The sequence below is a fragment of the Cyphellophora europaea genome, assembly GCF_000365145.1.
Source record: "Cyphellophora europaea CBS 101466 unplaced genomic scaffold supercont1.3, whole genome shotgun sequence".
NCBI classification, from domain to species: Eukaryota; Fungi; Ascomycota; class Eurotiomycetes; order Chaetothyriales; family Cyphellophoraceae; genus Cyphellophora; species Cyphellophora europaea.
In genome coordinates this window covers 2187662-2205880 of record NW_008481809.1, presented here as the reverse complement: position 1 = coordinate 2205880, position 18219 = coordinate 2187662, and the positions used below count along the sequence as shown (strand labels likewise).

At 53.6% G+C, this 18219-nt stretch overlaps 8 protein-coding genes across 8 annotated transcripts; 3 read left to right on the top strand and 5 right to left on the bottom strand.

Annotated features, from left to right (window-relative positions):
• Positions 1 to 47: 47 nt before the first annotated feature.
• On the bottom strand, positions 48 to 929 carry HMPREF1541_03736 (uncharacterized protein; the record flags this gene model as incomplete). The annotated part of the gene is made up of 1 exon (XM_008718086.1): positions 48 to 929. One exon carries the CDS (start codon positions 927 to 929, stop codon positions 48 to 50), a length of 882 nt encoding a protein of 293 aa, XP_008716308.1.
• A 492-nt stretch (positions 930 to 1421) lies between these two features.
• HMPREF1541_03735 (uncharacterized protein) lies at positions 1422 to 5804 on the top strand (the record flags this gene model as incomplete). Its single annotated transcript, XM_008718085.1, has 1 exon — positions 1422 to 5804. One exon carries the CDS (start codon positions 1422 to 1424, stop codon positions 5802 to 5804), a length of 4383 nt encoding a protein of 1460 aa, XP_008716307.1.
• Positions 5805 to 6672: 868 nt separating this feature from the next.
• HMPREF1541_03734 (uncharacterized protein) lies at positions 6673 to 6774 on the bottom strand (the record flags this gene model as incomplete). The annotated part of the gene is made up of 1 exon (XM_008718084.1): positions 6673 to 6774. A coding segment is annotated over one exon (102 nt), but the record flags the coding sequence as incomplete, so codon positions are not given.
• Positions 6775 to 7526: 752 nt separating this feature from the next.
• HMPREF1541_03733 (uncharacterized protein) lies at positions 7527 to 8114 on the bottom strand (the record flags this gene model as incomplete). The annotated part of the gene is made up of 1 exon (XM_008718083.1): positions 7527 to 8114. One exon carries the CDS (start codon positions 8112 to 8114, stop codon positions 7527 to 7529), a length of 588 nt encoding a protein of 195 aa, XP_008716305.1.
• Positions 8115 to 8200: 86 nt separating this feature from the next.
• Positions 8201 to 9328, bottom strand: HMPREF1541_03732 (uncharacterized protein; the record flags this gene model as incomplete). Its single annotated transcript, XM_008718082.1, has 1 exon — positions 8201 to 9328. The coding sequence occupies one exon, from the start codon at positions 9326 to 9328 to the stop codon at positions 8201 to 8203; it is 1128 nt and encodes a 375-aa protein (XP_008716304.1).
• Positions 9329 to 9750: 422 nt separating this feature from the next.
• On the bottom strand, positions 9751 to 10322 carry HMPREF1541_03731 (uncharacterized protein; the record flags this gene model as incomplete). The annotated part of the gene is made up of 2 exons (XM_008718081.1): positions 9751 to 10058; positions 10163 to 10322. 2 exons carry the CDS (start codon positions 10320 to 10322, stop codon positions 9751 to 9753), a joined length of 468 nt encoding a protein of 155 aa, XP_008716303.1.
• A 276-nt stretch (positions 10323 to 10598) lies between these two features.
• HMPREF1541_03730 (uncharacterized protein) lies at positions 10599 to 11414 on the top strand (the record flags this gene model as incomplete). Its single annotated transcript, XM_008718080.1, has 1 exon — positions 10599 to 11414. One exon carries the CDS (start codon positions 10599 to 10601, stop codon positions 11412 to 11414), a length of 816 nt encoding a protein of 271 aa, XP_008716302.1.
• Positions 11415 to 13829: 2415 nt separating this feature from the next.
• Positions 13830 to 16646, top strand: HMPREF1541_03729 (uncharacterized protein; the record flags this gene model as incomplete). Its single annotated transcript, XM_008718079.1, has 1 exon — positions 13830 to 16646. The coding sequence occupies one exon, from the start codon at positions 13830 to 13832 to the stop codon at positions 16644 to 16646; it is 2817 nt and encodes a 938-aa protein (XP_008716301.1).
• Positions 16647 to 18219: the final 1573 nt, after the last annotated feature.

Sequence of the window (18219 nt, the reverse complement as noted above, 5' to 3'; positions counted from 1 at the left end):
TGCGCGGCTCTGCCACTTGAGCTGATGCCTTCAACGCCTTGCTATTGTCATGAATCCTGCATCTCGGCATCGTCGTCCTTACCGGCCTCTCCACCATCAGGACCGAAGACGTCTTCCATAGTCCCCATACCTTCATCGTCTTCCATTCCCTCTTCCATATCCTCCATCTGTGCATCCCCGCCGTCACCACCTTCGGGCATAGCCGGCGCGGGTGGGAGGTCAAGTTCTTCATCACTTTCTTCGCCCTCACTCTCCCATTCATTCTTCAATCCCCAACCCATGCCGGTCAAGCAATGCTGCTCATGCGGCAGTCGAACACCACCAACTACTACTCCGGAGTTGATTTTCTCGTCCTTGGCTTGCTGTTGCAGTGAGATGCGATTGCGCTCGTCGGCGAGCTGCTTGAGGAACTCCTTGGGCAGATTACCCTGACCGGTGAACTGATGCGAGAGTCGTGAGGCAATGCTCATGCGCAACGCTGCCAACGACACATCACCCTCATCTGACTTGTTGGCATTGTTTTTGTTGGCGGCCCCCTTCTTGCTGGAGCCGGCATTCTCGGATTGGTCGTAGCCCTCGAGCTGGATGTGCAGCGCATCGCTGAGGACGGTAGATGTGTAGCGGTAGGCAAAGTCCATGAGCTGCAGGGGAACGCGCTCCTGATAGGCATTCACACCGTGCGATGCGAGAAGAAGGTGTATGAGCCGGTGGTCGCGCGGTCGTTTTGAGGTGCCATCATCGGAGAGCGAGGTCAAGGGTTGCGCTAGGAGTGCTTCCACCCGATTGGTACCCGACTGGCCGGAAGATTGCGATACTTGCACTTGCGTTGAGCTTTGTGTCTGTGTTTGCGTCTGCGTCTGCGTCTGAGTGAGGGTCTGAGTCGATGAGGGTTCGGCGGGAGGTGTGAGAGGGGCCGCGGGTGAGGCCATGATGGCCGTGTATCGGTCCCGCACACCAAGTCGCGTACTTTCAAGACGAGATGCTCCTGGCTGAGAGGTGAGACAATGACCAATGTCAGGACTGTCGAGGCGAAATGGCTGTCTATTCGAGGTGTCTTGATAGAGATTCAGAGATAGTTCAACATTCGGCACCCGCAAGCTGATCTGCAAATCGCGCCAAGACCTGGGGCGGGCGCGCTTGCACATGCCTCTGGACCCGCCTGCGACTTGCGGTTGTTACTTTGAGCACCACTGTCTGCGCTGCGCGTTGTTAATCTCTACTCTCACACACCTTCCCTGAGGTCACCTTATTCTCTGTGTAGACAGAGTTGAACCTCAAGTTGGACGACTTTGTCCGCGCGCCAGTAACTATGCACCACTTTACCTTGCAGTCTATGCAGCAATCAGTGACGCCAATCTGTACATTAAGGCAACTATGAGGGAGAAGAATACTTGGATGTCATACGATACGTTCTGGTCGCGATGTCGTATGCGCCGTCCCATGGCTATGGAGCTTACTACAATGTGGACCAGCAGCAGGCCTCCTATTCATCTGAACGACAAGCGCAACCTAATAACTATGCTCCGTCTACATATGCGAACGAACGCCCTTCGCAGCATACGCCCTCTGCCTACGACTTCCACGGTCAGCCACAGTCCAGCTATGGGGGCGCCAACCAGCAGTCATATGGAAACGAAGCGTGGAGAGACAGCCACATGCAGCAGGGTCAGTATGACTACAGACGAGAAACCTCCGGCTACACCTCGCAGAGTGCTGCAAACAACGATAGCTACAACTCCAACAATACCTCGGGGAGGGCTTCGAACCTGCAAGGCCTGAACAACCTAGTATATGCCTCAGGCTTGGACAGCGCCCCATCTAGCAGCAAACAACCAGCAGCTTCGGGGTCGTTTGGGTATGTTGGAGGTACGGGTGGCAGCTCTATTGCTCGTATGCAGTCGCCAATGCATAATTTCCAGCAGCCACAACAGCACCAATGCTCGACAAATCCTCCGGCCACGACCGCCCCAACCACCTCGCAGCAGGCGTCCGTCGTAGAGGCACTGGCTGGTGCTATGAGCCGAAGGAACCAGCAGAACACCGCCATGCAGACGCAGGCACCTCAGTCTTCTGCCTCATCATACGCGCCAGCCCAGAGCCATGGACGTGCTTCATCTGCACAGTTGCGCCCCGCAACTTCAAGTCCCAATTCGTCAAAGCAACGTGCGCCGGCGGAAAGCACGAGCAGCACCCAGAGATCCAAAGCTAACCAGCCATCTGCAGCTTCTCAGTCCAACAGCATCTCAAATCTGGTGGCATCGAACAAGGAACCTGTGCCAACATCAGAGGCCGCAGCTCAAGACACTATGCCCACGTATATTGACCCAAGCCAAGTCTTCAACCCATATCATAGGGAGCATGAGCGAAAACGGAAAGAAGCCGCGGAAGCAGAGATGCGTAGGTTAGAAGAGGAAGCACGGCGAAGTGAAGAAGAGGAAAGGAAAAGGGTCCAAGATGAAGCACGACTGAAAGAAGAAGAAGAAGCAAGGAAGAGGCTCGCGGAGGAGACGGTGGCAAAAGCGGCGGCCGCCGCCGCAGAGGCAGCGAAAACGAAGGCAGTGCAACAAAAGACTGAAAAGATCAAGAGAACGCCAAAGCCGAAGAAGCCACAAGCGGATGCGGCTGCCGCGGCTTCGACTTCGCCACCAGCTGCCGATGACATGGCGCTCCAGATGAAGCACATGATGGACAAAATGAAGGAATTCCGGCAACAAGATCCTGCCATGTTCCAGAAGCTTTGGGACGATATGAGAAAGGGAGGCGGCAACACGGCTACTAGTGCGCCGAACAATGTTGCTTCGTCAGCCTCGCCTCAAATGGCCCCTCAGAGTGTACCTCTGGCCCCTCCTCAGGTGCCAGCTCAGGCTCAGCCTAGACCTCAAGCCACACAATTAACGCCGCAAGGGATGTCAGGGAGCTCTACTGAGTCTTCCGAACCCTCCTCATCCAAGAAACGAGAACGCAGACTTCCTCCTCAACATCCTCCTGGAGTCGATCTCAGTGTTCCTCTAAATGGCTGGAAGGTTGTCGTGGATAATAACGACAAAGGACTACCAGATCTAGGACGTTTTCCGGCCGAACGACGAATACGAAATCCCTATCAGGTGAATCCCAAGAATAATGCCGCCCCAGTCGAGAGCACTCCCAAAGCACCCGCCCCCACTGGGCCTGTCCCCAATCAGCCATTACCTGCCAAAAGTGATGGAGGGGGTGTCGAGTGGCCGAAAGACAAACGAGAGGCGTTGGCAAAAGCTGCTGTCGAAGCTCTGAAAGCTGATAAGGCCAATGATTCGGTTGAGATCTCTGCCGAGGAAGTTACCGCTATGCTTGACCAGAATCCGAACTACATCGACCTGTGCGGTTTGCTCGAGAAGAGGGGCCTCACGTTTCAACGTGGGCAGTTCGCGCGACAGCTTCTGGCCAGCGTTCCTGATCTTACGAAGGCACAGAAGCAAGAGCCACCGCACGCTGTCACCAACATTCCTCCCCCGCATATGCAGACATCTGCGATGAACGCCTTCCAGCACCCTCCGCCGATCATGACCCAGCCACCACATCCCCCACCCATAATGAACCATTCTCAACATGCTGTCCCGCCGCACATGCAAGCCCCACAACCTCCAGGCCATCCTGTGCAGCATTATCATCCGATGGGTTCTGCAGGTCCGACCGGGCATGCACCAACACCGTTGCCCATTGGAGCGTCACCGCAGGGCATGCTGTTTCCGCAAGCAGGGTTTCAAGCCCATTTCTCTTCACCATACGTGAAACCCGAGGTGAGAAGAAGCCACAAGCGCCAGTCTCTGCCACCCGCTAGGCCAGAGCCACCTCCGGGATCCAAAGAGGCATTGGCACGGAAGCGTAACTTCTCCGAGCTTGTGGATCTTACGCAGCTGAGCGATAACGAGAACTACGTTTTATCGAGCAATGCGCGTGGGAACAGTGCATCACCAGAACCCGACATTCTTCGTCAATTCCAGATGAGTGGCGATTCGAGACAGCAACCAGTCAACGCCGCTCCTCAAGTGGCCTTCTTACCAGGCCCTCGCAGCTTGATGTACCCGGCACCCCGTGCACATGCTGCTCAACCCCATCCTCCACAGGCACCAAAAAAGCCGAAACCGATTTTGGCCAGAGCGGTCAACATGAACGAGGCATTGACGAAAGAGTGGTACGACCCGAAAACCGTGGCGAGAGACATCATGATCGCTGCGGGGCGCCATCCAACTGAGAGGCCACTCAACGCACACATGGCTGGCCTGTTAGGCAGTCATATTGAGCTTGACTCGGACTTGACTACGTTCGACTGGGACGCCATCGATCCAGGCGGACCTCCTGTACCGAAGGTCGATGTCGTTGACATTCCAGCTGGACCTCCACGCTATCGATTTGGCGAGAAAGTGCACAAGCGACGTGAGCGCGCCGAGCGCAAGGCTCTAGCAGAAGCGAGCTCGGCAAGCTCAGAACCACGCTTGGCCGAAACAAGCAAGGTCGATTCAGGCGACGCGACCGCCGAGATCCCCGCGTCTCCGGTACCTGCGCCTGCGCACATCACTTCCCCCGCTCTTTTCGCCCGCCTCAACTCGGGTAAAAACAAACGCTTCCAGGACAGCGATCATAGTCAAGCTCGGCCATCAAAGCTGCGCGATTCGCTCAAGAGTACACCTGAGAGCAGCGCTACTCCAGGCAAGCGTAAAGCAAGTGTCGATCCCGATGGTGCACCTGCTCCTCACGCTGCACCCGCAATTGCAACGCTCAAGCCCGGCCGTCCCCGTTCACGCGCATCCGATATGAGTGACGCGAATCGTTCGACACCGACCTTCGCTTCCGGGAAACGTCGTGGCCGCCCACCTGGATCTAAGAACAAGCAATCCAGCCTCACCGCCTTGCGCCAGACCGCGCGAACGTCTCTCAGCAATCCTCAGGTTGAGATCCCCAGCAAGTCCGCCTCGCCTCAGACTCAACCAGTCTATAAGTGCAAATGGATGCGCTGCAAAGCGGAACTGCACAACCTGGGCACTTTGCGGAAACACATTCGCAAGAAGCACTATCCTGAAGAAGACGAGCTGGGCGAGCAGCTACCTTTCGAATGCTGGTGGAAGAGATGTCCCGAGAAAGACTCTGATGGTCACTATCACCCAAAGGAGGCCTTCGACAATGTGGACGATTGGATCGAGCACATCAACGAAACCCACCTGCATGAGATGGCCATGAAGTTGGGTGACGGACCCAGCACCTCCCCAGTTGGTAAGCCAGACACACATCCCCATAAACGCCGCAAATTAGCTTCATCCCCTGAAGTTGACAGGCACGGTGCATTGATATCCTCGTACTTTCCTATCCCGCTGCAAGCACAATCACTAGAACAATCTCTTACAGATCCGCAGGCCCTTGAAGCCGCGAAGACACGATTCCTTTCCGATGCCGGTGGACGCGCTACTACACCCGCGCTTTCTATCGACAAGAACGACGATCTTCCCTCTGACACATGGATCATAACCTCCACCGTACCACGTAAAGCCGGCCGCAGCAATAGCATGGGCATGGAGTCAGCCAATGGCGCCGAGGTCGATGCCAATGTGCAGGCACAAAGGGCATTTTTGAAAGCTCATCGACAGAGAGGTGAGCGGGGCGCCCTCGGATTGAAGATTGAGGCCGAGGAGACACTCAAAGCAATGGAGAAGAGGAAGAAGGACATCGGTGTTGGCCTCGATCGAGGCGGATGTACCTTGGTGAACGAGGCCAGAAGAAGCGCGTTTCTCATGGAACCAGGCATAAGGCGAGAGGTGGATGCCGATTACTGAGGCGACTGACCATGTGATTATTCGAGTGATTATCACAGGGTTTCATGTCACCCACGCACGACTCACGCGTGATAGCAGAATCCTTGAGATTTTGGGTCACGTGGGGCTGTGATACGAACGTGAAGATTACCCACGATGGCAGCTAATAGCAGGAGCTCAAATGTTTGATTATGATACCCGGTGTCGCTGTCGTCACACGTCAGTCAGTCATGACTTGGAAACGGTTCAGGTTCAAGTCCGAACTGGGGCTCCCACAGGACTTGTTGTATCCTGGAGCTGGCTACGTCTCTAATGCAACAACAAATGACCTTTCAGAACCCCCTATGTCTTTTTGTCCCCATTGTCGACCACTTATGTGGCGTAGTATCAAGTCGTGACCAGGTCGATGAATCTTGAAGTGACAACTCCGGCCCCATGCCGCCTTGCCGGTACCCTCCTGCATTGAGAGGCATTGTGACTGCGCGTCGTCCCCTTCGCCCCTATAGTAGTTGGGCAGACAATAGTCACCATCACGCTTCCCCGAAACGGGGGGTGGTCTGGCTTTCTGCGCTCAACACTGTCGCTCGCCTTCTCATGTGCTACGGGTGAATGTCGAAAACGGTGGCTGCGGGCACATGGTCTGTCCTCAGCCTGCTTCGGTACTCCTTTCGCAATCTGCTAGGTGACCACCGACCGACCCGCCGGAATCCCCCTCTGGCGGGCTGTAGATACCAGTAAGGCGTTTCGAGCCCCCTCCCGCTTTCCCTCCTGATAGTAACGATACCCATGCTTTTTGAGTTGTTCCATTGATGGGGGTAAGCAATCAGTGTTTCAAACCATCCTTTTCGCCAAGAGCCTGCCGTTGCTGTTGTGTTTCCGGTTTGTCTTGGTCAACGGCGTTCACCTCGAGGAAGTGGTACAGCACGATGAGGAGCATGGCGGCGCAGCCGAGGAAGAGGGCGAGCGAGTAGAGCTGGGCGTCGGTGATCATTTTTTGGGAGGAGGCTATGCGAGTGCTGGGGGGCCGGTCAGAGGGCTGGGCTGGAAAGTGCCGGTTTTTGCGGCGACTGGTGGAAGTAGTAGGTGGTGACTTTGAGAGTGCTTTGGGAGAAAGCGTATTGGGATTGTAGTCGCGAGTTGGGCAGGAGGCTTTTCGTGGTAGCTGAGAAGTCGCCTGCTAGTGATGGAGCTGGAACCTGGGATTGAGCGGTTGGAGTCTGGTAGGTGGTTGAGTTGGCTGTCGACAGAGGAGAGGTGAGTCGCGTACGGGACAGATCGACTTAATCGCCAAGATACAGCCTCGTCGCGAGCTCATTTTACAAGGCTGGGCACTCCAGGAGGTCCTTGTCATATCCCAATGGGACAAGCAAGAGGTTCAACTTCCAGACGTGGAATATCTTGAGAGGTATTAACTGGTAGATTGTACATGCTGAGGAGAGCGGAATCTCCATCCGAGAACATTAACAAGCGAAAAGTTGGTAGATTGAGATTCTTCCGTCATAGGATAGTGATAGGCCACGCGATTCAAACATGAGCTGAGGAAGTCGCGGCAATGGTTTCAGGACTGGATCCCTGGCTGAAGGAACAGACATGAGCGAGGAAGCTGAATGAAGATACATGTGGCAAGCCACTTAGGGCGGTATATTCTGATTGCAGGTAGTCTCTTCGGCTGCCTTCTTGATGCAGCTCTGCTTTCAGTCCCGTGATGGTGGCAGCAAGGCGATCTCACGACTTGAAGCCACCTTAACCGTACATATTGACTTCCGTGCCGCCGAAGTCGTGCCACTTGTATCCGGTCTGCCAGAGCTGCTCTACGCCTTGAGCCTCCTCTTCTTGCCGCTTCCGTTCTTCATGAGCTCGTTGGGCAGCCATCCAGGCCCGAATGGTCGGTCCATCATCCTCAGGAAGCCTACCCTCAGTTTCTTTGGCCTCCTGTGCCGACATTTTGAACATAAATGGTTTGACGGCATAACCATTATTTGGTCCAGTCTTGCGCTCGAAACAATTCTCGAATCGTCCTTTCGATGAGAAGCAGATATCTTGCACCCCGCGAATGATATTGCTTGGTAGCAAAATGATTTTGTCCCAAGCAACAAGTATGTCGCGAAAACCATTGACGATCGTCTCGGGTAAACTGACACCACCCAGTCGAGGGTGCTCGAGTCGGATGAGAGCTTGGATGTGGATGATAGTACATTGCATGACCCCTACAACAACGTCTAGGTCGGTGCGAACGGTGACAAGAATGGGCACAGCGACTTTCGGTCGCTTGATGATAGTTCCATCAATAAGACGGGTGGAATATCTGTAGTAGGCGGCAGCAAAATACATCAACTCCTGAAGCAGATCGAAAGCTCCAAGCAAGCGTCTGACAAGTTCGCTCTCAGACGGGGGAACACTCGCTGTACACACCACCTTCAGGTTTTCAATGCCTTTTCAATATCCGGAGCGGTATGGTGAAGCTTGAGTGACGTATCCACAGCCTTGTCATGCTCGCCGGAGAGGCTTAGACACTTCCATGATGATTGGTACCAGGCCCGGGTGGTAGGCTTGATGCCATTATGACCAAAGAAGTTGTACGCCGAGGCTGGAGGATAGAACTGCTGGAAGGGAATGTGCTGTTTCGGGTTGACGTAATGAGGATCGCCACGAATCTCAGGCTGTTTCCGATGCGACTCTTCGGCGACGCCAGATGCGTTGTGTTTAGGACATCTGTTGGGGTTGCCTGTGCATGCGGAAGGGTTGTTGGCTGGATTGGAGGTACTGGTTCGCTGCGAGCCCGAGCCACTGTGAAAGCTTGCTGGAGTTGAGCCGTCCGAGAAGCGGTACTCCTGTTGCCCGCTGAAGGGCTTGGGCATAGATGATATGCCGAAATGGAAGTAGAAGCCTTGATTTCGATACGAACAGGGTTTGTCAGGATTGTTTTGTTGGCCGCTATACCGAGATCCTGGACAGGATTGTGACCCGCAGCATGGACATCCCCTCTCATAGGTCTTATCTTCGCGAGGATGAGGGTTCGAGGTAGATTGTTTGGGCGGTGTCGCATTTCTAGTCTGGCTTGCATTTGTTGCATTGCGCTCAGGTCCAAATCCGGCCCCACTACCGAACGGCGTGAAGTCGGGGTTCGATGCGAATCTAGTACCGTATGAGGTTTGGGAGAATGAGGGCCCAGAGCTAGGAAACGGAGAACTCGCAGCTCTTGGACCTGGTCGGGAAGCGTGCTGAGGTTGTGGGCAGCGTGAATTGGAGGCATGCGGTGGCTTTGAATAGCCCTGCGAAGGCGCGGGCCGCGGCTGTTGCTGACGTAGAGCGCGATCGTATCTTGTTCTCTTCCCAGCATCTAGAAGCACATCCTTTCGATTGTTGATGGCAGCGAATTTTTCATTTTGAGCCGAAGAGCTGCCAGCCTTGTCTGGATGCTCTCGCAGCGCCGTCTTCCTGAAAGCAATTTGAATATCCCTTGCAGATGCAGCGATTGTAATGCCAAGAAGGTCGTAGTAGTTGGGGAAGCTGCCGTGCAGCAGTGGAAACTCGATGACCACCATGCTGGATCGTGTAGTGAGTGTGTCCGTCCAGGCACTCAAGCAGACAGAAGCTGTCAGTATTGGCTAGATAGAGCCTGACCTGTTGAGTTGTGCGAAATCGTAGTTGTGGAGAGTTCCGAAACCATCAACAATGATAGGTTGTATAGTCTTTGTCGAAGGCAGCATTGCCTTGTGTGAAACATCGGGCTCGTCACCAGGCATGTTTCACTGAGTTTTCACAGTGAATGAAAGCCATGTAAGGCATTTCAGGCAATGCTTTGTCAAGCCCTGCAGCCCGATTCACCCGGTCTTGACGGCCCCCGAAAGCTCCAGCTGGCAGTACATCACCATGATGACTGAGGGATTTCAGAAGGGGTTCGAGCACGTATCTCGGCTCATGGTCGCTTCATGTATGTATCCCAGGAACAGCACCCCAAGTACTGTTACCGCCACCAACCTTTTCCGGCTTTGGAGGCTTCCTGCTGTTTTCTTTTGGCTTCCGCTTCCGCCTTTTCTCGCTCTTCCTCTTTCACGGTCAATTCAATCAGTCTCATCCTTCTAGCTTCAACGGCCGCAGCTTCTTCTTCCTTCTTCCTTTTACGATCCGCAACCCCAGCGAACCATTCTTCTCGCGCAGCATCTTCCTCAGCATAGGTGGCGTGAGCAAGCATACAGGAGTTCATGTTGAACTGTTGGGTTTTGCAAGCCCATGATACCGAGAACATGCGGCCTTTGGCGCATTGTGCAAATTCTAAGAGCTGTCAGTTCCACTTCATAGATCTCCGGACGATCGTTGATGGAAAGTCGATGCGGCAGTGCTGAGGAGCTTGCTGGGAGGCGAATGAAGTCACACACCTTTGATCTCGTCCGCACATTGCGCCCTTACGCGGGCGTAGTATAACTTACGCACCTCTTGCTCCTGTGTCGCGGAAAGCGGTAGAGGATTGCGGAGATTCTTGGTTGGCTGAGATCTACTCGAAGGAACTTCAGGAACAACATTCGGTGCCATCTCCATGGTTTGGTAGGAAGTGGTGAGTTTGTAGAGGCCTTTGCCTCCCTAGCACTACGAAACTAGGGGCCAACGGAAATGTAAGTGATGGCTGTGTTCACCCACAGCAGCTAGGATAGTGACATGAGGAGTGCATTTGGAGGCATGGTAGCGCCGGAGATATTTTGCATTTAATGCCGGTGCCGCATCCGCAACTTTTTGTATCTTCACCACTCTTACACGCCTCCACTAGTATCCACGCAAACATCTTCTGTAGGCATTGTGCTCAAGACCTTTGCAAACATGTCTTCCATGCGCAATGCTGTCACCCGACGCCCTCATCGAGAGCGCGCGCAACCTGAAGCGCGAAAGAAATGGGGTCTTCTCGAAAAGCACAAAGACTACTCGCTGCGTGCGCAAGACTACAACACGAAGAAGAAGAAGCTCTCACAGCTCACGACAAAGATTCGCGACCGCCATCCGGACGAATTTGCATATGGCATGCTTAACAAAGGTTCAGGGAAGCAGGGAAAGCACGGGCGGAGTGGCGACGAGAATAGACTCAGCCACGATGCGGTCAAGCTGTTGAAAACTCAAGACGCGGGCTACTTGCGTGTAGCGGCTGCCCGAGGAAGGAAGGAGATGAAGAAGGTCAATGAACAGTTAGGCGTGGCTGAGGGATCTACAGGACAGAAGATCGTGTTCGAGGATGCTGCGCCCCAAGAAGACAAGAGGGGGAAGAAGCGAGATTCTGGAGGTCATGTGCTGGAAGATGTCAACATGAACGAGGTCGCGTACCCAGAGCTGCCTGCTTTGGGTATGAATAGTGATGACGAGGTTGAGAATCCCGAGGAATCGGACGTGCCCACGAGCCGGGCTAAGGCCAAGAAAGCGCTTCATCTCGAGAAAGACGCATCTGCGAGGTTACGCGCAGAGCGCAAGAGGCGAAGACGGCTGCAGGAGGTCCGCAAAGTCAAGCTGGACATGCTCAAGAAGCGACAACAAGAGATCCTAGCGACCGCGGATCAACTCGACTTGCAAAGGGCCAGAATGGCTAAGGCGATTGGCGGTGTGAACAAGACCGGAGTCAAGTTCAAGCTACGGGAGCGAAAAAGATGATCTTCTCAGGTTCAGAGCAGGAGTTGATGAACGAAGACACGCTTCTACGACTGGGGGAACGCGGCAAGAGGTTCAATTATACTCATATTTACGACTCGAAGAGCCAATTCCACCGAACGATCGGCCTTTTTCCCTTGAGCCTGACGGTCGCGGAAGCTGCATGAAAAGAATGCAGACCGAGTTGGCTGCCCCCAACACCCACCGGGGGCTGACTCGAATACTTCTAGCATCTATTCAAAGGCTTGCCGACCACGACCACGATCGCGTTCAAGATCTGGGTCATGCGCACGACTATGGTCCATCTTCGGAGGCGCCTCGTCTAGCATTGACGACGCTGATCAGTCGTACATACATACCACCACACTACCGACAAGGTTGGATCAGGACCCGCAAACCCGAGCATTGCCCGTTCGAGGGAGCCGCCGTTGCACCGCTACCGTCCAGGTTTACATTTGCTGAAGAACCGTCGGAATCGGTGTCTGTACGCAGGGTTGACCGCGTAGATTGGCTGACCTGAATTCAGGGTGGTGAATCAAATGTGTAGACAACCTACCCTCGAGTCTACTTGTATGAGAATCATTGTGTATTTACAAACTAGTGAGAAGTGGTCTGATATCGAAGTGTTCGAAGAGACCACCACGAGGAGACAAGCGGGACTCAAGCCGCGGGTAAATAGACGCGATGTGCTTCCGTCTCGGCGCATATCCTGATACGAACAGAACCCGCCAGCCGACAAGTCACGCTCACAGAACGCAGAAGCGATCAACCCTGACAGCTATGGCAGACTCCGAGACGAAAAACGTTGAGAAACAGCAACTACAATTCCGTCATCTTCGAACTACCTCTCCCAAATCGGCGATCGGGTGAGCAGGGGAAATGAGATGGAATGTGTTGTTGCATCTGGGGATGATGGAGCGCGTGTCGATTTCGATATCTTTGTGACCAGGTACCGTATCCATGCACCCGGAAGCTGTTACATGGTGTTCTTGCTGCTACGAATCAATGCTGTCGCGATGACTATGTTCGAAGGGGAGACGACGTGGACGTTGCAAGGGTCCATCACCTCATATCTTTCACGGTTGACTTCCACGTGCCTTGCTTGAGCCCCGAGGGATCCCCTGTGCCCGGCGTTCCAGCATATTTGACTTTTCGGGCGGTATGGCGAGTGCTTCAAGCCAGCGACTAACCCCAGAAAAGCATAGGCCAGCGTCCGGGGAATAAGGAAGGCACAATCAAGCAAGGGACGGCCGATCGACCAGGGCGTCAGGATGGCTTCGATCAGGCTTCGACTTGGCGAGCCTTGAGCGGAAGCAGCATGCTAGCGTTGGTGGTCACAGAAATGGCGCATTATAAGTGGCCCGAGGCAGTTGGGCTCTAAGCGCTTCCCTGGGCACCCGAAGGGGCAAAGAAAGGTGACCACGCTAAGTGGCCCCTGGGTGGACGCCCACAATTCCCGGCACCCACCTTTCGCCCGTTTGTACCAAGTATCTCCCGTGTCCACAAGTGCCTTCCAGGCCAGGCAGAAAGGGTTTTGATCGAGACTCATTCCTGGGACATCCCAGTGAGACGGAGATTTTCACAGCCATTGCCGTGTCCAGCTGTGAGCAACAGAGACCGGCTGCTCGTTAAGCTGTGGGAGCGTCAACGCCCATCCCCGGGATAGAGAGCCACTCAACCACGGCCCACGCCCGGATCTCTCACATCCCACCACTACTCTTGCTCCCACCCATCAACTCACTTTCTCTTCTCCCCCACCTCTACATCACCGACTCCTGCACAGATCACTTATTGTGACATTGCTTGTGTTGCCGGTGACTGTGAGCTTGTGTTTCCACTCAGCAGGTCTGCTTTGCCAGTGGTCCTTGTTTGTGGTGCAACCGCCAGTCCAGTTGCTAAACGCCCGCAGCACGCCTCTCGTCTCCCTTGATTGGCTTCCCCTCCACGACCACCAACCCAACCGCGTCCTACACTCTTCGACGACTCGTACACTCTTGCGAATCTCACCAATCTATTTTCGTCCAGTCCATAGTCGCTGTACGCCATCGACTATTGTCTTTTCCGTCCTACGTCAATCCCTGGTCAGTCCAGATTCACCTTTCCCAACCCCGTCCTCCTTGCTTGCTTCTGTCAATGCTGCCCTACCCATGCATAGCCTAACTTCCTGTTTCAGACACTCACCCCGTTGTCGCCAGCTTGTCCCAGTCCAGACGACCGGATTCGCAGTCTCCTTCTCGCTCGTACGACGCTCGAAAGACTTTCTATTCTTCTCGACCTGCTGAATCCCAGAACAAATCCTTTCACTGTCGCACTTTTCACCTCGCCAAATGAGTCGAAGCGATCTTACATCGATCCTTGAACCGAAATTCAGAACGAGTGCATATTGACTTATACCTGATGTTGGCAAATCCGGTGATAATGAACGGTGATCATTATGGGGGACCTATGGTGGACAAGAATAACATCATAAACGTCCGAGATGGCGAATCCTTGTATCGACAATGCATCAACCTGCGGAGACGCCTTTCCGGCGTGCCTGGTTTTCGACCCTATATCGATGAGATGGAGGAGCGCGAAAACGATGGTGCCGACCCAGTATCTTCCCTCTGGCAGTGCTTCCGCAGTGGCATGCCACTTCTAGCCATCTACAATGCGTCCAATCCCGAAGAAGGCGATTTAGTGATAAACACAAATCTGCCGGAAAAGAAGTGGGGGAAAGAGGCGGCCTTCTTGTTCATCAAATCATGCATGAAACAAATGAACATTCCGTCTGCCGACACTTTCACTGTGACCGACCTATACAGTGATAATACCACTGGTTTTCTCAAGGTTATCAAATTGGTGGATCGGGTGCTCGACATTCTCCAATTGAGCGGCAAGTTGCATGTTGCGACCGATTCCGAAGGCTCGCGTGACGGCACCGACAGCCCCGCCAGCGCTATTGACAAGCCCAAGATGACGAAGAGGCAGTATATTCTCCGAGAATTGGTGGAAACCGAGAGGCAATATGTCCATCATTTGCTGAATCTGCAGTCGCTGAAGAAGGAACTCGAGGAGGTTGGTGCCCTGAAAGGCGATGCAATTCACAACATTTTCCTCAACTTGAACAACATTCTCGATTTCGCTCAGCGGTTCTTGATTCGTGTTGAACAGCAGAACGAGCTTCCTGAAGAGCAGCAAAATTGGGGTGCTATGTTCGTCCGCTACAAGGACCCTTTCCGGCAGTACGAACCCTTCATCGCGAACCAAAAACGATGCGAAATTACTTGCCAGGCAGAATGGGCCAGAATGGTGGAAAGCAGTCGTAGCGAGCTGTCCAGGCAAATGCTGGCCAACCCAACTATTCTTAATGGGTTTTTGTTGAAACCATTCCAGCGCCTGACTAAATATCCTCTCCTGCTCAAGGATTTGGAGAAGAGTACCGATGACGAGAATCTCAAGGCAGATCTCGCAAGCGCAACAGCTGTCATTCAAGACGTGCTCATGCAGGCAGATGCTTCTATTGACAAGGAAACCCGAGATGAGGCAGTGCTCGACCTTCAGGAACGTATCGATGACTGGAAAACGCTACGTATCGATACTTTTGGTGAGCTACTTCTCCTCGGGAGTTTCATGGTCATGAAAGAAGGCGCCCTTCGCTCCGACGAGAAGGAATACCACATCTACCTCTTCAGCCGGATTTTGATCATGTGCAAGGATATAAACACAAGCAAACCCAAGAACAAGATGAGCAGCAAGCCTGCCCTGAGCCGAAATGGTAGGCCTCGAATGAATCTAAAAGGCAGAATCTACTTCACCAACGTCACCAATATCACGCCCACATCGAGCGCGGGCAATTACGCGCTGCAGATTTCCTGGAGGGGCGAGACATCGGTCGAAACATTCCTGATTAAGTTCAGGAACGACACCGCTCTTCAGAAGTGGCATACTATGATAGAGACACAACGCTCTTCCTGCCTCATGGAGCAGAAGCAGCGCGCCACCTCCGATACGGGATTCCAATCTCTTGCTGGAGCTAAACTCGAGAACCCATATGCTGGCCAGGACGATGACGACGACATGCCACGAGCATCTCAATGGTCCGACACGACTTATGTCGGAAGCAATCCTTCCTACTCCTCTTTCAGTATGAGCCGCAATGCATCAAGCACTAGCCTGCGCTCTCGCTCAGCAACAGGCGGTAGTGGCGACAGAAATCCTCATTTATCTCAGGGCCAGCCCCGTATGCCGGGTAGTGGCCTGTCCTTGAACACGGCAGTTGGGAGCTCAACGCCTGATCAGTACGGCAACAACTCTTATTTCTCCCCAATCGATCGAGATACACCGCCCCAATCGGCATCCACCCGATCCAGCTCCCAATCTGCGTTTGCAGGCTACCATCGAAACCATCCCTCGATCAACGGTTATCCTCGAATGGAGGATCAGTCATATCGCAATACGGCTCCTGCTTTAGCAAGAAATGCACCGAGCGGAAATCCTTATATGCAACAAAGGGCACCAAACGGCCGTCCATCGCTACCACCTGGTCCACAGCCCCCCAATATGCAGGCGCGCATGCGGTCAGCGAGCAGTCCTGATATCCATCCGAATGTTCAAAACAGCCGCAAATACATGAGCGGAGAAAATGTGCCCAACGTACCTCCGATACCATCGTATGCAAAACAAATGGCACCACCAAACCGAAGTCAGAACAATTCACCTAGTAGTATCGGTGGCCCTATGCCCTTGCGGAGTCAGACTCCGCAGCAAGCGAATGCGGCGGGCTCAGTAACTCGCCCCGGCATGAGCGGGCCAAATTACACATATGATAGCTCATATGGGTCCGACCCTCGGAGGCAGCAAGGCCACGTATCGCAGCACTCGACTGGCCGACCACTGTCACCAATCCCTGCAGACAACCGTCCTGGACCGATGGACTCGTACATGCCCAGTCAGCTGAAGGCCAAGGTCTGCTACGAGGATAATTATGTATCCATGATCATCCCGAGCAATATCCATTATCGCTCGCTGACTGATCGTATCGATGCGAAGCTGGCGCGCTTCACCAACGAATCGATCGCTTCAGGGTCTGTGAAGCTACAATACCGTGATGAAGATGGAGACTTCATCCTCATCGACAGTGATGAAGGAGTTTCTGAGGCTCTCCTGGACTGGAAAGAAGCCAACGCCACCAGCATAGGTCCGAATGCTGAGCTGTTACTCTATGCTCAAGCCACTGGCGCCGGAGACGGTTGATTTGCCTTCTGGCGGCAGCAGCGCGCGCCTTGCGCGCTGTACGTTTAACAAATCTTCGATTCTTGAGCTACTCCAGCCACTATAGGCCACAGGTTACATTTTCGAGCAGCTTGACCGCACAGGCCCTTACAAAGTCCTGAAGCTCCGGACTGGGCGGCATCGGGCTTCAAGCAACGCAGCCACGCTTTCTACCCGGCTTGGTGGCCTTGGATACAGCGAACACGTTAGGGGAGGAAAGTTTTGCTGTAGAACACGCGACGCAATCATGACTGAACGAAAATAATGAGAAAGCGGGGGGAGGGGCTGGAGGAGTCGAGATAGAGCTGGGCACAGGTACGGTGAAGTGAGGAGCGTGGACAACAACAGATACCTCGAGCGACCTGCGCCCTACCGAGGACTAGGTCGTTGTGGTGGGTGTTCTCAATATCATGGAGGTGGATGCAGATGAGTGAGAAGCTATGGGCTGAGAGATATCGAGCATTTTGTGTCAATCGATCAATTTTTCGGATTGTCCTATTCTTGCTTTACACCACTCCACACGACGTGACTTGGATTTTGCTCTCTGTGCGTACTTCGCCTAAGCATGTCGAGCCTGTGTTGAATCGCGAAGCAAAAATAGCGCGGGCCTCTTGAACGAACTGGAGGGAATCTTACAGGCCGCTGCCGCGCATGAGCACCGTGGCTGCCTCGTCGCCTTGTTTGGTTCCAGGCAAATGCAAGTAACAGCAGTACAGTACTAGCGGATCTCAATTCCACGCTCGGAATGACACAGTGCGGATGCCAGCCGCCTACGAGATCATCTCATCTCGGATTCTGCACGTGTGTGTGGCCGGAATGCTGTCAATGATTTGCCTCGGCAGGCCTTTTGATGCGATTCGGTTCTCGGTTCTGCTGCCTTTTTTTGACTTTTCTGGCCAGGAATGCTCGCCGTCCTTGGTTGTGTGTGGATGAGAGATGAGTCTGATGCGCTTCCGATATACGAGGCATGTGGCAATGTCGAATGAAGATCACGGTTCGTGCCGCTCTGATGTGAGGTTGAGCTGGTTGTGCCTTCGTGTTGATTGTTGGGTTTGCCTTGTTGCCTTTCAGGATTGTGTTAGCTGCATGCTGTTGTTGGCTGCATGCAAGTTTCCTTGCTGATCTGGAAAACTCAGAACTTCTTGCCAGCGTCTTGACTGTGTGATGAACAAGTCGTCCGATGTGCTTGTATACTCATTTCGTGCATCACTCGTAGTGGCAACACCTATTGCATCTATATCAGTGCTGGATGAGCCTCTCGGGGGCTGAGGGCAAGCTGATAAGCACTGGACATAGAGACTCGGTGGTCGAGCAGCAATAGTCCAGGGGCTGGGATTTTGAGTCCATATTCAAGGCTGTCGTAGGAACAAGGTCGACAGCCCCTGTATTACATATTACTTTCGCGCATCTTGAATGCTGTGTACTCTCCCACTCGTCCATCAATGAGGATATAGCAGAAGCTTTAGAACAGAGCTTCGTTGCGACCAAAAGCACAGGTGAGCTACAAGTGGGCGATGGAAACGTAGCGTCAAGCCAAGGTTATGCTTTGGTGTAG